The following is a 16,630-nucleotide window of genomic DNA, read 5'->3' as shown; positions in this document are numbered from 1 at the left end:
TAATAATTGATTAGATGGTTGACGAAATCTTTTACTGCTTACGTAAATGAGTAAAAAAGAAAAACAAACGGGGAAAGACCAAAAAAATAAAAATCTTACAATAAGAGGAAATAAGATAAAATCAATTTTTAAAATATATATAACCAGAAAAAAAAAAAGGAAAAAGGGACCACAGGCATGTGAGAAGCTACAACTAAATAATAATTGCAATACCAAAAAGACAATGATTTGTTTCTCTTCCTCCAACTCACTCCATCTCCTCTCGTCGGTGATCTCTTCTTTTTCTTTTTCTTTTTTAATTACTTAATATATTATTTGATACTTATATTTCATTTCAATATTTAATTTGATACTGAAGTTTTTTCCCAATTTGGTATGGAGGTTTTTTTTTTTTTGAGATTTGGTACATGATTTTAGCTTCAACATTCAATTTGGTATTTAAGTTTTTCAAATTAATACTTGAGTTTTTTTTGTCTCATACAAGTACCTAATTTAGATTTTAATATTCAATTTAGTATCTGAAATTTTCTTTTGTTCCAATTAAGTACCTATATTTTTTACTAGATCACACATGTCAAATGTTTTGGGCCATAAAATGTTGTTTAGTTTGGATACTGTTAGGATTTTAACCCGATTAAGTAACGAACAAGAAAATAGCAGAATAAATTGAGAAATTGAACACACAAATTTAACGTGGAAAAACCCCTCCAAAGAGGATAAAAACCCATGGGCAAAGATAATTTTACTATAATGCAAAAGAACGAAGAGTACAAAAGATGGAAATAAAAACTAAACCCCGAAAACCCGAAAACAAAGAACCCACAAAACGTAAATACAAAATTCTCTAAATGTGTTATGAGTTCTAATCTCTAATGGGTGTGTTTTCTAAGGTTGTAAAAGAGCCTATTTATAGGCTAAATTCATAGATCAAATAATAATAAAATAATCTAAACTAATCAGTGTTTGATTGAAACAAGTAAACAGAGTTTAATTGAAAGACTATTTTTCAAATTTGACTGAAAATAGGAGTCATATTTAACAAATCTCCACCTTGACTCATATTTCCACAACGCCATCTTTGCCAAAGCCCGCCACGAGCCTATCTTGAATTATGCAGGGAATTAACTGAGTGGAATTTGTGCTTAGAAACTGGAAGACTTCTAGCCTTCGACTTGTACACTGCCAAATCAAAACTAACCGGGTCTGATTTTCACGAACACAGTGCCCTAACTTTTCAAAACCTGCATCCAAAAGAGAACCTCTCTTCAACGAAACAGTCATACATTTTTCCCTCCTATGACTAAGTTGCCTCCGCTCCAAACAAGTTGACTTCAACTCCGTAACGGACGAGGGACGTCCGATTTCACCGGTCACTGTGTAACCTTCCAGAATATAAAGACTGCTGGTTCTTTTACCTTTTAACAAAACAAGAGCTCCACGAGATACTTTAATACCGCTCGACTCGATGTTGATTTTGCATCCTTTCAAGTCTAAAATACTTAAGGAGATGAGATTCTTTCGTAAATCAGGTACATACCTGACATTTAAGAGTGTCCTAATCGTCCTATCGTGCATCTTAATTTTAACAGTACCAATACCAATTACCTTACTAGATGAATCGTTTCCCATGCGCACAACTCCACCTTCAATCGAACTGTATGTGGAGAACCATTCTCTATTGGGACACATGTGGAAAGAACATCCTGAATCTAGGATCCACTCGGACGTGAGCTTGGTGTTATCACTTGTTGACACTAACAATAAATCATCCCCATTTTCATCGGCCAAATTAGCACCAGCTACATCTTCCTCGTTACTCTCAGCAGCTTTTTTATTTCGCAGTTTATAACAATCTGCTTTGACGTGACCTAACTTTTTACAAAAGCGACACCTTTTATCTCGTTTCTTTGATGCTACCAAAACGGAAGCTTGCCTATCTGTCTTGCTATCCAAATGAAGCTCATTGTCGAGTTTGTCTCTACTCAACAAATGACCCTTCACATCTTCGAACGAGAGTTTGTCTCTGCCATAAATTAGGGTCTCCCTGAAAAGACTTGTATGAAGGGGGTAAAGAGCACAATAATAGCATAGCCTGATCTTCATCGTCAATATGAACCTCAACATTCTTTAAATCATTTAAAAGAGTAATGAATTGACTGATGTGATCTCTAAGAAGCTCACCTTTGTTCATGCGAAACCTAAATAGACGTTGTTTCAACACTAAATGGTTAGCTAGAGACTTAGTCGCATAAAGAGTTTCTAATCTTTTCCACAAGGCAGATGAGGTCTTCTCCATCAATACCTCTTGCAATACCGTATTCGTGAGGCACAACTGGATTGCAGATAAAGCATTTTCATCAAGCTCTTCCCATTCTGTTTTATTTAGATTCTCAGGCTTTTTCCCGATAACAACCTTTTTCAAGCCTGATTGAACTAGAATTGCCATCATCCGAACTTGCCACAGATTGAAATTTGTCTCACCATCGAACTTCTCAATTTCAAACCTTGTTGTTGCCATCTCTGAACGGGCTGATCTATGAAAATTGAACTAGCTCTGATACCACTTGTTATGATTTTAACCCGATTAAGTAACGAACAAGAAAATAGCAGAATAGATTGAGAAATTGAACACACAAATTTAACGTGGAAAAACCCCTCCAAAGAGGATAAAAAACCACGGGTAAAGATAATTTTACTATAATGGCAAAAGAACGAATAGTACAAAATATGGAAATAAAAACTAAAACCCAAAAACAAAGAACCCACAAAACGTAAACACAAAATTCTCTAAATGTGTTATGAGTTCTAATCTCTAATGGGTGTGTTTTTTAAGGTTGTAAAAGAGCATATTTATAGGCTAAATTCATAGATCAAATAATAATAAAATAATCTAAACTAATCAGTGTTTGATTGAAACAAGTAAACAGAGTTTAACTGAAAGACTATTTTTCAAATTTGACTGAAAATAGGAGTCATATTTAACAGATACTAAATTGTATATTGAAAGCAAACTTAAGTACCAAATTGAAAAGAAAACTCCAATTAACAAATTAAACATTAAATAGCAAATGGTATATTAAATTTATTAAAAAAATTAAAATCACATTTAAATTATTTTCAATTTAAACAATTACAATACAATTATGTAATAGGAAGGAGAATGAGTTATAAACAGAGATTAAATCTAAATCAAACATGAATGGACTAAAAATCATATTTACATTGCACATACGTAAATTATCAAAAAATTTAATTTCTTTTCTATTTCAAACCCCTTTTTTAATTTTTAATCATAACCTTATTTTCCTCTTTCCTTTGGTTTGAGTTAAAAAATAAATAAACAAACCAATATTATATTTTATCAAAAAATCTACTAGGGGTTACATTATTAATTTCTCATCTAGATACTTAAAGTTTTCTTAATAAAAAGTAATATTTAAATTATTAATTTTGTTTCATTTTGTCCAAAAGCATAATACTTACCAATAAGAGTGTGACATGTGGAATTGTTTAGGTAAATTGAAATGAAATTGATAATTTAGATACGTTTAAATAATAATAATTTAGGTATTTTAGTGGAAAAGTGGTACAGTGTGAGGGTCAATTTTGTAGCTAAGCCAATTAATAAATAATTGACAGATGAGCGGTGATGAAAAGTGAAACCGTACAGTCACCTCCATGTGCGTCATCCCACATTAACTTTTGCTCCCTCTCTCACACACACACACACAAAATCCCTAAAAATCCCAATGTCAGACACGGTAATAATATCATCTCCTCTCTCATTTTCTCTCATTTTCCTCTAATCCAAACAATGCCTCTCCTTCAATTCTCTCCTTGAAACAAGGTCCCCTCTCTCTCTCTTTGCATTTTGTTTTTCTTCTTCCTGTTCAGAGAATAAAAAAACATTTTAAATGTTAGCATTTCATTTGCAATTTTTCTATCAATTTCTCCTCTGCAGTTTAGCTTTGTTCTCTGTTTGATGACTCAGGAAATGAAGAAAATGGCACTTGGAACTCTTTTCTTTGTAATTATTTACTAATTGTTAGAAATTTCATTTTGCTACATTTTTATTTTCCATTTATCCAAACAAGCTCTTGAAATTATTATTACTTTATTTGGTTAAATTTTTTCATGCTAAAATGACGACTTAACTGGTTCTCTAAGATATTTATTTCCTTGTATAAAACCCACCTAAATAGGTTGTTTATTTATTTATTTGGTTAACCTTTCACACCTAGGAAACTTTATTTTTTATTAGTTTAGTCTCCTTAATTTCTTCAATTTTTTTATATAAAATAAATAAGTTGTTGCTTGCTTTGCCAATTAGGCTACTTGTTTAGTAGCAAATCTAAAAAGAGACATTTATTTCCATATATAAAATCACCTGTATTGGAAACTTTATTATTTTTGCCTTAAATAGTATCCTATACTCCTTAATTTCTTAAAAAATAATTTTTATAAATAAAAAAGTTATTGCTCAAGACATTATTGCTTTGTAAATAATAATAAAATGATAAAAGAAAAACGGAATGTTAGCTAGAGAAGCTGATTTCCATATTGGATAATAACTTATTACAAACCCCTTTTTTGTAGGCGTTTAAATTAAATTTTCCACTTATTTTGTCATAAATGTTTACATTAAACGCGTTTTTATCATACTTTTGTATATAATAGTAATTAACATTCATTTTTTTTTCTTTATTTTGTGAACAGAAAAATAAAGAAGAGCAAAATCAGAGAAAAAAACTATGAATAATTCTTGGTTTAACAAATGCTTCGATGGGTTTGGGGTCAATGATGGTTTATTTGATGACTTAGTGAAGTATTTAGATTTCCCATTGGAAGATGTTGAAGGAACGGATGATGATGGTGCTAGTGGTGAAGGTGTTGTAAAAGATTTTCATCTGCCTCTCGATGATGTTGAAGATAAAAGTTGTGTTGGTGGTGGCGGTGATGATGCTGGTGAAGATTGGGATTGTAACTTCCAAAACTTAGAGCCGCCGCCTGCTAATGTTTTGGCTAGCTTGTCTTCTGGTTTTTGTGGCGATTTTTTCAGTGATACTTTGGAGAATAAGTTTCCAGTTTCTGTGAGTTACCTTTGTTTCTCCTTATGCTAGTGATGTCTAATGATATTTATGGAGTTATTAGTTACTATGCTTTAGTGTGTATTAGATTAGTGTTCTGTGTTTTGGCAATACAGTTTACAAATCTAACATGTGCACTTTCAGGATGTACTTCCCAGAAAGCAACCATTAATGGGCAATATGTTAATTATTCGTTAGTCTTTGTTAAAAAGCAATGTTATGCAAAACAATTTTGTTTCGCAGGAGTTGTGCAGTGTTTCTCAACCTCCTTGTAGTTATTAAACATTAGGCTCTTTATTGACAAAATTCTTCTGTGAAGGATGCTCTGGGAAAAGCTTTGGTTAAAGCTGGTTATATGGTGTGACAAAGAGTCACAAATGAAAATACTTGATACAATAAGAGCATGAGGCATATTATGTGCACTGGTGCAGTCATGCTGTTATAGTGTGGTACATGTTTTTGATCAGAGAAAGCAAGCAGGTTAATCAATGCTTGGTTTGCCTTACCAAGAAATGAAGTTGATTGTGACTCTCTGGTTACTGTTCAATGGCACAGTGGTTCTTTTTAAGATAAATTTTAGTATTAGAGATTCATGCAATTGTTCTAGTAGCCGATGGTGTTTTCTATTATCATTTTCAATTGGATCCTCGTACAGCCACTAAAATGAATGACTAATTCTTTAGAGTGTATTTTTTCTTCCTATTAAACTCTTCCTTAACCTCACATCCGACTTATTGCTTAATTCTTCTTCCCTTTTGTATCTAGTGTGATGAGTCTTCAGAGCTAAACCAGTTGTCAGGCATTACCAAAGCATCCTCCAGCAGAAGCACTACTACCCTAAACGGAGAATCTGTGGGTGTCAAAGGTTCAACTTGGTTCCAGACTTCTAGTCCAGTGTCTGTACTTGAAACCAGTAGCGCTTGCTCATCTGCAAAGCCTGCACCTATCAACCCTAAGCTAAGTTTCCTGGTGAAACGTGACCGAAGCAAGCGCAGGCGAGCATCTACCTTTAACCTGCAGTTCACATTGCCTTTCATATCCTCCACAGGATCTACTTCCTTGGTTGGTTCTGAATCAGAATCAGAAAGCCATTTAACAGAGAAATCTGCCAAAAAGAGACAGAAGAAAAAGAACCTGACATGGCTTTCAGGTTCCAGTGAGAATGACAGATCCTCCTCCGAAGAGGCTGCTGTTGTTAGGAAATGTACGCACTGTGAAGTTACAAAAACTCCACAATGGAGAGAAGGACCCAAGGGTCCAAAGACCCTTTGTAATGCATGTGGGGTTCGCTACAGGTCTGGCCGCCTCTTTCCAGAATACCGTCCTGCTGCAAGTCCTACATTTGTTGCATCATTGCACTCCAACTCTCACAAGAAGGTGATAGAGATGAGGAAACAATGCCAAGCTGCTGAAGTCGGTAACACCATCTACGGTGTTAATTCCACCAGAAATAGCAACCGCATTGATTATTAGTTTAGCAGGCATTTAGCAGGGAGCTTCCTTGTTCTGTGTTTTACTATTACTATTATTATTATCATTATTTTCCTTGTTTGTCAGTGTGTACATTAGTGGAATAAGTAGGATGTTAGATGATGACATGTTTGGTAGGAGGAGTAGGCAGAAAATATAAAATCAGCGGGAAGTAGAGGGTGGATTTTCAAATTAGGGTTAGTGAGTGGTAATGCCATTTAGATGTTCTTTTTAACATGTTTGACAGTATCAGGTCTCACCCTATTCATTTATTCTTCTTAAATGCAATTAATTTAGTGTCTTTTTCTCCATATTATCTTCTATTCTTCCACTTCTCCCATACTCACCCAGTCTTCCTCAAACTCTGCAATCCATACACTATGTTTTGGAACAAATTTGCCCAAAGGGTTCATAAAACTAAGGCTGAGCAAGAAAATTCCATCCGAATATGGTTACTCGAACAAAATTAAAAATTATTTTTATTTAGTTTATAATTTATTTTATTTTTGTAAAAAGTAATTTTTAGCTCTTTAAATTTTATATAATTTTAAGTTTGTAAATGATATCTTCTAAAAATGATAATTTTTTAATTTAATTCTTTAAAAATTGAAAAAAATATAAACTATTAAAATAATAAAATTATATTTTAACTCTCATAAAAAATATAATTTCATTTCAATCCCTCTTAAAATTTTCTAACTTCGGCCTTTTTCAATGGAAACAAATGTTGAACTAAAGAAGCCCTAAGAAAACAGATTGGTTGGGACTTTTGGCAAATGCAAAGGCAGTGCAACCAAGTGTAGAGAGTGTAGGCACAAAGATTAACAAATTTTACTAATTGAATTAGATTTTATGTGCACTTTTAGTTTGAACTTCGTCTTGTCATAGAGTTGGAAATCTCTACCACCACAATATCATACACCATCTAGTAAAGTTTGTCAAAGACTTTTAATTTACCATTCATTTTCATGGTAAGATTGAACATACACTAAGTTATTTTGTTTTTCTATCTTGATACATATACTACTCAAAATTTCTCCATCCATTCTAATAAATCCTTTACTCTCTCCCGTAACAAGTTCTAATCTCAAGTATGACCACTCATCAGGTTAACTGTCTCTATATAGATATTCTTAATTCCCTTTTCACACGCTAGCTTAACTCCCTCAAAAGCCAGCCCCCCCCCCCCCCCCCCCAAAACTCAGCTTCCAACACCGGGCAAATCCCTATTTTATGGGAAAACCCCTATAGCCAACGTCCCATTGTCCCTGACCACTCCCGCCACTGCAGCAACAAATGAGCCCACTGCTGCATCAGTATTTACCTTTATCGACTCCCATTTCGGCACCTCCCATCGTATCCCCACTCCTCCCCTACTTATGCTATCCAACCCCTTTCGAAATAAACATTCGGCACTACTAACCTTATCCACAAGCCACAAACACCACTGCAGAAATCCTGCTTTCTTTTCAAAGTTAGGATAAAAACTTCTTTTGTTTCGCGCCTCAACAAATAATCCCAAATACCACATCGCAATTATCACTTACTATTGGAAAGTACTCCGGTCTAGATATATTAATGAGTATCCAATCTTTGAGGCTCAAAGATATGAATTCAGTAAGTTTTGAAGGCTGAATATTAGCCGACCGAGTTTTAACTGCCCTAAAACAAAGCCTCAACACATGATCCGTGTCTTCCACCTACATCCACAACTGCTGCAATTTGCCTCCTCCGTCATATGTCTCCGCACTCGTGAGGAGTCCGTCATTCAATACTAGCCATTGGAAAGATCTCACCCTTTGTGGCCCTTTTAGCCTCCATGCTGCCTTCCACAGAAAGTCATTTACCGTCTGATTATTCTGCTAAGAACTGTAAGCAGACTTGACACTAAAACATCTTCTCGATTCCCACCTCCAACACAACCTATCATCCTCATCATTGTTATTTGGAGGTACGGTCACCCCAAGTCTCTGAAGACCATTCTCCGAAAACACAAATTGCAGTCGAGTCCAATCCCATCTTCCATCCCCCTCCACCATCTTTGATACTGGAGTGAATTTACATGTTCTATTAACAGGCCCGATCCCGGAATCCATTCATCATGCCAAAAATCCACCGACCTACCATTTCCAAGCTTCCAACATATCCCTTTCTTGACAAATTCCCAGACCTGAGCTATTCCCCTGCACAACCTGGAGCAACTGCCTCGTATGATGGAGGCCGGGAGGACCTCTTGCTTGTTATGCAAGACTTTGACTCATAAATGATTGACATTCTGAGCTATTTTGAATCCCAAACTTCATTAGAAACGATTGGTTTAATTCTACCATCTTTCGTAATACCACTCCTCATTCACCCCTTTGCACAATCAGTCCCATCCAACCAAATGAACTCCCTTCTTCTTTTCCGTTGATCCCCAAACAAACCCACATATAATCTTTTCCATCTCAAAGCAGACTCCTTTGGGAACCAACATGGTTTGCATAACATAGGTCGGAATAGTAGCTAGCACAGACTTTGCCAACGTGATCCGTCGTGAAAGCGACAAACTTTTTGCCTTCCAACCTAACAATTTCTGTCGCATTCTATCAATCACGTACCGATAAGTCTCGCTAGTAACTCTTTTGTGAAGCAAATGTACCTTAGATATCGACCCAAGTTCTACTTTCTTGAATCCCAATCCATTGCTCAAATTTAATCCCATCATATTCGTCACATTCTTGCTGAAAGATACCTGTGTTTTTCACGGTTCACTTGATGTCTAGAACTTTCGCAAAATCGAACAATAACAGAATTAATAACTCCCATTTGTTCCGTCGAAGCTTCTGCAAAAACAATTAAATCATCCGCAAAGAAAAGGTGGTTAATTACTGGCCCTTCCCTATTCAACTTAATCGGTTTCCATCTACCATCATTCACCTCCAACGCAATGGCTTGGGCCAACCTTTCCATACACAAAACAAATAGATATGGTAATAAAGGATCCCCTTGCCGTATACCACGCGAGGTTGAAAACGGTTCTGAAAGCTGCCCATTCCAACTCAGTTTGCATTCGTACAGCACTAACGCATTTCATAGTAGTTTAACTTAACAAGTCTAGAATCCCAATATCCTGCAACGTGTCATCAATAAAATCTCATCTTAACATTACCCGTGATATGTGGACTTGGTACTAACAAAAATCTTAAGGACGAAATTAAAAAATATATTTTCATGATAATAAAAATATAATTTCATTATTTTAATAAATTATTTTTTATAATTTTAAAAAAATTAAATTAAATTTTATTATTTTTGAGGTCAAAATATAATTTTATTATTATTAATTTAAAATTTTATAAATTATGAACAACTTAAATAAAAAATTTTCTATTTTAAGGGCCTTGCCCTGCTTGATCCTTGGCTCTGCCACTTATAAGTCACCATGCAGAGACTAATAGACCCGAATTGCCTAACCATTTCTGGGCTTTTTACCTTCGGAATCGGAACCAATATAGTCTTATTTATCCATTCCTCAAGATTACCTCCCTTCATCACCCCTTGAACCGTCCCCACTACACTTCTCTTCACTACCTGCCAATTTTTCTGAAAAAACATAGCAGGCAACCCATCAATCCCCGACGCTTTCAATGGATGCATATCCATTACTACCCTATGCACTTCTTCCTCCGTAACAATGCTAGACAAACACCTTAATTCATTATCCGAAAATTTTAAAATATTGACCCGAACTGCATAATAAGGTGTTGCCAAGCTATCCGTTTGGATTAGATTAGTAAAGAAATCTACCGCATGTTGACGTAGCAGTTTCGGATCCTCACACCAATCCTCATCCCCTACTTTCAGGGAATGAATAGTGTTCTTTTGCCACCTAGCCATCGTACTCAAATGATAAAATTTCGCATTTCTGTGATTCTGTCCCCCTCAATCAACCACTGACTTGATCTTTGTTGCCAAAGCATTTCTTCCTGACACCTTTGGTCAAGTTTTGATTCTTCACCAACCATGCATTATATTTGTTGTGGTTTAGGGTTTTCCATTTGCCATATATCCACACCATGTTTTCCTCTTGCTTTTCTAACAAACCTTATCATCTCTGCATTCATCCACTTGGATTTGCTTGATGTCCCATTGTCGGTTTTGATGTTGTTTCTTCACCAACACCTTTCAATTTGTTCCTTTTATCCGTTTAATGTTGAAAGACAGCATTTCCAAGGGTTGATTAAAATTTTGAAGAAAATGAAAATCGATTTGATTCAATTTTGGTTCCATTATTTAATTCGGTTTGATTATTATTTAAATGAATTTAGTTGTTGTAGAAAATTGTAATTATTTGAATTAAATTAAATTTTACTTTTATAATCATTTTTAATTTTTATAATATAAAATAAATATTTTACATTTAAATCGATGAATTTAAAAAAAAATTATAAAATATAATGTTAGTATTTGGTACACTCTGCACTATAATTTTTTTATTTTACAAACAATCTAGAAAATTTGACAAATATATTTTTAATATTTTATTATATTTTTGTAGGACAATTGTTAACCTTCCAACTCTATTTATAATGTCTAGAAACTCTACTTACAATATACTAAATAATTTCCTATAAAATATAATCAGATAAAGATTTTTATCGGCCCTTCCAGGTTCCTAAAACACATTTTGCCACTGTCCAAGAGGGAAAAGAATTCACATTTCGCTTAAAGCTTTTTCTCTCGTTGTCTGTTAGCATAGATTGTCATGTCAGCATATGTTGGTTGATTCAGCATTTATTAACAATCATGTTAAAATTCTGTTACAAATTGATAATTAACATCAATCAAACAGCAGATTTGATAATTTTATAAGTTTTAGAGTTCAATTGAATATAAAAAGTTTGAAAAGACTTAATTGATTTTTTTTAAATTTTTTTAAGGTTGTTTATACCATTAAGCCAACAATAAATAAGTGTTGTAATATGCTGAATGCTTTATCAGTTTTTATGTTGGCGTTGGTCATGACCCTTTGCTTCGCCATTTTAATAGTCAAGCCCTTTGCTCGTTGCCACCTCTTCTACTCTCTTTCTAATCAACTTGAAACAAAAGGAGGGAAGCACCTGAACAGACGGAAAACTAAGCTAAATATACCACTTGTAGGCAATACAAATACATATTTCACGGGTATATTATGTAGTGGATTTGGAGGTTGATCAATGCCAGAAACAAGCAGAACACTTTTCCAAAAAAAAAAAAAAGGAAAATTAATAAATTTGATTCACTTCATGAAATGAGGGTAGTCAAAATAGAAAACGATGATGATGATGAGCGAGAAAAAGATAACAGGGCTTATACAATCATCCAATAAAAAGTTCCAAACATGCAATGAAGCTTTGATGATAATGATAAAAAAAAAAGGTTTGGCTACATCTCTGATTGCAAAGAATTTAAATAATTTCTGGCATTGTCCAGTTTCTGGAGTTGAACTTTAGATAACAAGTTAGTATTGTCGTCAGCCAAAAACATGAATGACAAGCCTTGCATGTCTGAAAGTCAATTAGTTGCAGGATCATGGTTGATGGTAGTACCAATCATCCTTCGAGAAAAGCCAAGACATTCAAGAAACAGCAAATTATAGCAGTCAATTGGGTACTATAACCTACATCATGGATTTAAATACAAAAAGCAATTTATGGTCGTTATTGTGGTCGCTTCGGCACTTATCATGATAATGATATTCAACAACGAAAACAAAAAAAACTAAAACCACAAAGTAATGACACTATTTCATGTTACAACCCATGCCACTACATTTTCATATAACTATCTTTATCCTTTGACAATAAAATGGCTAACCAAGATTATTTAACGATTCATCACTAAACATAAGCGAGTTTTCAGATATATATATGTATGGCACACAACAATTAACACTTATTAAATATGGCAAAGAAGTGCTAGATTAGACATGTCCATAAACTTCAACACTTTTATTTATTTATTTATTTTTTTGGTATTAGCCAAATTAGAAGTATCTGGATAGGTGAAAAGTCCATTAACATATTACAAAAATTATTACTAGCTAAACATCAACACTTTCCTGAAAGGCATGCCACTCATCTCTCCCTGTAGTTGAAATACATCTTTACTCCCTATTGCATCTTCAAACCTGCAAAAGGGTAAATGGAAATCTCAGAACTTATCATGAAGTTGAAGCTACTGAATTGCAAATGCTTCATAAAAGTTAAAGCTAAATAAATTCATAATCATAAGATCCCACATGGTAAAAAAAAATCAATTATGATCAAACAGATACACACACAGCAGGGTCTAAAACAACACATGATCAACAATGAATCCCTCTATTAGAAGGGATTCTCCATGCCACAAAAACCAGAGGAAGGTAAACATAAAAGGTTTGTGAAACTTCTCTATGGTAAAATCTTTTAGCCTACGAAAACAATGGCCTTATGACCAACAACTACAAGCACACTTCCTTGTAAAATGCAAGTCGCTAAACTATATATTATCTGCTAAGACTCAACATAAAAGAGAATAAATTTTGAGTTTGCTAATAAAAACTGAGAGGAAAGAAAATAAAGTGAGATCGTTATAACAAATCATTCCGAATTAGAATGATAAGAGGAAGGAAAACAAAAATGATCCAAGTTTAGCCTTTTCATCTTACCAAGTAAAAATGAACTGATTAACAAAATTCAGAGATTTAAGAGTCATTGAAAATAACAAGGGAAAAAAAACATTTTCGCTATTAGCTGAATCAACAAGAGATTTGATGGAAAACGATTTGTTAGCTGCATCAAATCGCTTATTGATTTGTTAATCAGTTAAGTCTTCACTTAGTAAACCTCAAAACTCAGAGATTTATGCGTCATTGGTTCATTAAAATAAGCATTCTGGTATTAGTTTAACGGGTGATGCATTATTTGAGTGTAATTCTTGAGTGAAGGCTACGTAACCGTCTACGCTATTGGCTCACATTTAATTTAACAAAAAGAAACATAAAAGATAAGAGCCATTGATCTCTGGTTCTAGATTTACAGATGAAGTTGGAATAAATTGAAGATAATGCAATCATAGACATTGAAATAAGTGAATGTATCAGTAGTAGAAAAGAAACTACCTGAATAAAGGGGATTGATTGAAGGAGAGGTTAGTTGTAATAGAGCTCGAGGCCCATGCCATCGTGAATCTCGTAGTCTTTGAGGGTGATATGGTCCTTGTAGATGGTGTACCACTTCTGGATTCGAATCTTATCGACTCGGGTTCCAGTCTGAGCAGCAACCAGCTTCTTGAGGTCGCCGATAGTGTCGTCCTCGTTGCACTTCACCCTCACCTTCTTCCCCAGCCTGTCGTTCAACACTACCTCTATCATCTCCTTTCTTTCTTTCTTTCTATTTTCCTGTTAACACAAATTACCAAATATTATTGTTTGTTGCTGTATCGTTGACGCGTCCATCTCTTAATTTATGTAGTTACATACGGGATACGCGGGTTCTGGAAATTTCTTTTGAGGGTATTTCCGCACTTTTATCCCGAGCAAAGATTCGTATGACCAGTTAATGCTTCACACGTGTCTACACTTTGGTGAACCATGCAAAAGTGAGTATGTTTAATGCATATATTCGTATATCTATATGTGATGGGCTTTTATTTTTATAAAACCCAAAATTATCACTATATTATTAGTAAGTTTACATTTTGGTCACTTAATTTTAAAAAATCACAAAATGATCATTGAACTATTCAAAAATTTTTATTTGAGTCATTGGGTTGTTAAATTTAAAAGAAAAATTCTAGCTAGTGAGCTCCAAGTAACGATTTAATGATTTATTAGTTGGATTAGTACTTATCAACAAGTAGGAATATACCTTATATCCAAGTAGATCTAACAATTAATGTTGGAGATTGAAGAATAAAGTTGCTTGAATTTTAATTCGCATATTCGTGACGTTCAAAGTTGATTCGTGAAAAAAATTAAACTGTAGAAGTAAAGGGAGAGGAGAGCTTTTGATTAGTTTAGATAATGCAAACAGAAAAGGCGATATGGCAGTGATTTTAACATGCTAATGACTTAAATAAAATTTTTTAAATAATTCAGTGATTATTCTGTAACTTTTTAAAGTTGAATGACCAAAATATAAATCTATGAATAATTTAGTAACCTTATATGTAGTTTACCAAACATATAAAAAACACCGGTTAAAAAATTATAATAATAAAATTATAAAAAAAAACACATTAGGCTTATTAGTGAAAAAAGCCCTCAACTAAAAATTAATAAATCAATCAAGCACTCAATAAATTTTAGCACCTAATTGAGCCCTTCAAGATGAAAAATTAATCTATCAAGACCCTCTATTAAATGTTAACCAAGTTTGACCATTGAATTCTGCCGACATAATTGATAAACCAATTGGACGGTGACATGTGACGACCACATGTAGTAAATATTTTATAAAAATAATAATTTAAAAAATCACATCTAGGTTTCTAGGTTCATATTAGATATAGTTCTTTAGACAATTACAAAAAGAATAATGAAATTTTATTATTATTATTATTATTATTATTATTAATTATAAGAAGTAATAAAAATTATTAAAAATATTAAAAATTTTTAAAAATTTATTAAAAATCACGCCTAAAATGCACTTAGACAATTGGTTATCCAGATTTATTTAAATGTAGACAATCATTTTTCTTAGCTCATTCCCTTCATGGTTTTTAATAATTTTTAAATATTTTTATTTTTAATAAATTTAATATTTATTTTATAATACCTTAGAATTCTAAACTTTTTTAAATAATTTTATAATTTTCCTATAATTTTTTAAATAATTATTGTTTTAAAGAATTAGAATTTTAAAAAATAAAAATAAAAATACTTGCTGATGTGGGCCACGTCAAGCATGATGTACATGTGGGTGCCACGTGTTGTCGTCTAATTGGTCTATCATTCACATCAGTAAAATTTAATGGTCAAATTTGGCAACATCAATGGAGGAGTTTGATTGATTATTTTTCATCTTTAAAGGCTCAATCGGGTGCTAAATTTTGTTGAGGGTTAATTGAATTTTTTTTATTTTTCACTAAGGTTTTTTTTTACTAATAAGTTGTAATTTTAGAATAGAATTGAGATTCAATTAATGGGTAACATCAGCTCAATCAAACACATTATAATAGTACAAATATATATTTATCTATCTATACATACATATATTAAGCCCCTAATTGAGTTGATGCCTGATGTTGAGTTGGTATCATAAGTCTAGCGAATATCAACTCAATTGAGAAGTTACTAAAATACCCCTATCTATCTATACATAATATATTAAGCCCCTAACTAAGTTTATGCCTGGTGTTAAGTTGGTGTCACAAGTCTATGGAGAATCAACTCAATTGAAAAGTTACTAAAATACCCCCTATGTATCCATACTTGTATTAAGTCTCTGGTAGAGTTGGTGCACAGTGCTGAGTTGATGTCACGAGTTTATCGAGCATCAACTCAGTTGAGAAATTACTAAAATACCTCTTTAAATATAAAAATAAATTATATTATTATGAGAGTGTTTTTTTTTTATCTTTTTATAATTTATAAATCAATAAAAACTCAATCATAATAAGATTTAAATCCATGACACAATAAATTATCAATATTTGACTTTATCATTTCTTCTTCTTTATTTATAATGACTTTATCATTTCAATCAAAGCATCATTTGATTTTTGTATCAACTTTTATTAAATATGTTTTGTTACATAAGTTTTTATCCACATAGTGGGTATACAATAATATAATTTAATATAAAATTTTTAATATCTTTATTAATTGTATTTACAATTCATAATTATTTAATTTATAATATTTCTCTCATCACATTTACACATTGTTTAATTCGGTCTTTTTTACAGTTTTGATATTAAAGGTTTATTTTAAAAGAACGAGAAAAGATGAAATTTATTATCTTAAATTTTTGGGTGTTTCCATTTATATATATAATATGTATATATATTATCAAATTCAATTGATAAATTTGTGTTTTTAAATTTTTAGGTGAAAGGGTCATAAA

General features: G+C 32.8%; 2 protein-coding genes across 4 annotated transcripts; one reads left to right on the top strand and one right to left on the bottom strand.

The window, feature by feature from the left end:
- Window positions 1–3,657: 3,657 nt before the first annotated feature.
- LOC107940120 (GATA transcription factor 11) lies at window positions 3,658–6,868 on the top strand. 3 transcript variants are annotated; one of them, XM_041075063.1, is made up of 4 exons: window positions 3,686–3,847; window positions 3,992–4,027; window positions 4,717–5,090; window positions 5,853–6,868. In XM_041075063.1, exons 3-4 carry the CDS (start codon window positions 4,752–4,754, stop codon window positions 6,558–6,560), a joined length of 1,047 nt encoding a protein of 348 aa, XP_040930997.1. In that variant the 5' UTR covers window positions 3,686–3,847; window positions 3,992–4,027; window positions 4,717–4,751; the 3' UTR covers window positions 6,561–6,868. The 3 variants fall into 3 exon arrangements, with proteins under 3 accessions (XP_016729037.1, XP_040930997.1, XP_016729038.1); XM_016873548.2 differs by lacking the exon at window positions 3,992–4,027 and having other exon boundaries at window positions 3,658–3,847; XM_016873549.2 differs by lacking the exon at window positions 3,686–3,847 and having other exon boundaries at window positions 3,876–4,027.
- Window positions 6,869–12,508: 5,640 nt separating this feature from the next.
- LOC107940108 (ubiquitin-like protein 5) lies at window positions 12,509–14,004 on the bottom strand. The gene is made up of 2 exons (XM_016873534.2): window positions 13,681–14,004; window positions 12,509–12,708 (listed from the first exon to the last, which is right to left on the bottom strand). Exon 1 carries the CDS (start codon window positions 13,930–13,932, stop codon window positions 13,711–13,713), a length of 222 nt encoding a protein of 73 aa, XP_016729023.1. The 5' UTR covers window positions 13,933–14,004; the 3' UTR covers window positions 12,509–12,708; window positions 13,681–13,710.
- Window positions 14,005–16,630: the final 2,626 nt, after the last annotated feature.

Source organism: Gossypium hirsutum, chromosome A08 (genome assembly GCF_007990345.1).
Source record: "Gossypium hirsutum isolate 1008001.06 chromosome A08, Gossypium_hirsutum_v2.1, whole genome shotgun sequence".
Lineage (NCBI taxonomy): Eukaryota > Viridiplantae > Streptophyta > Magnoliopsida > Malvales > Malvaceae > Gossypium > Gossypium hirsutum.
This window is presented reverse-complemented; position numbering and strand designations above follow the sequence as displayed.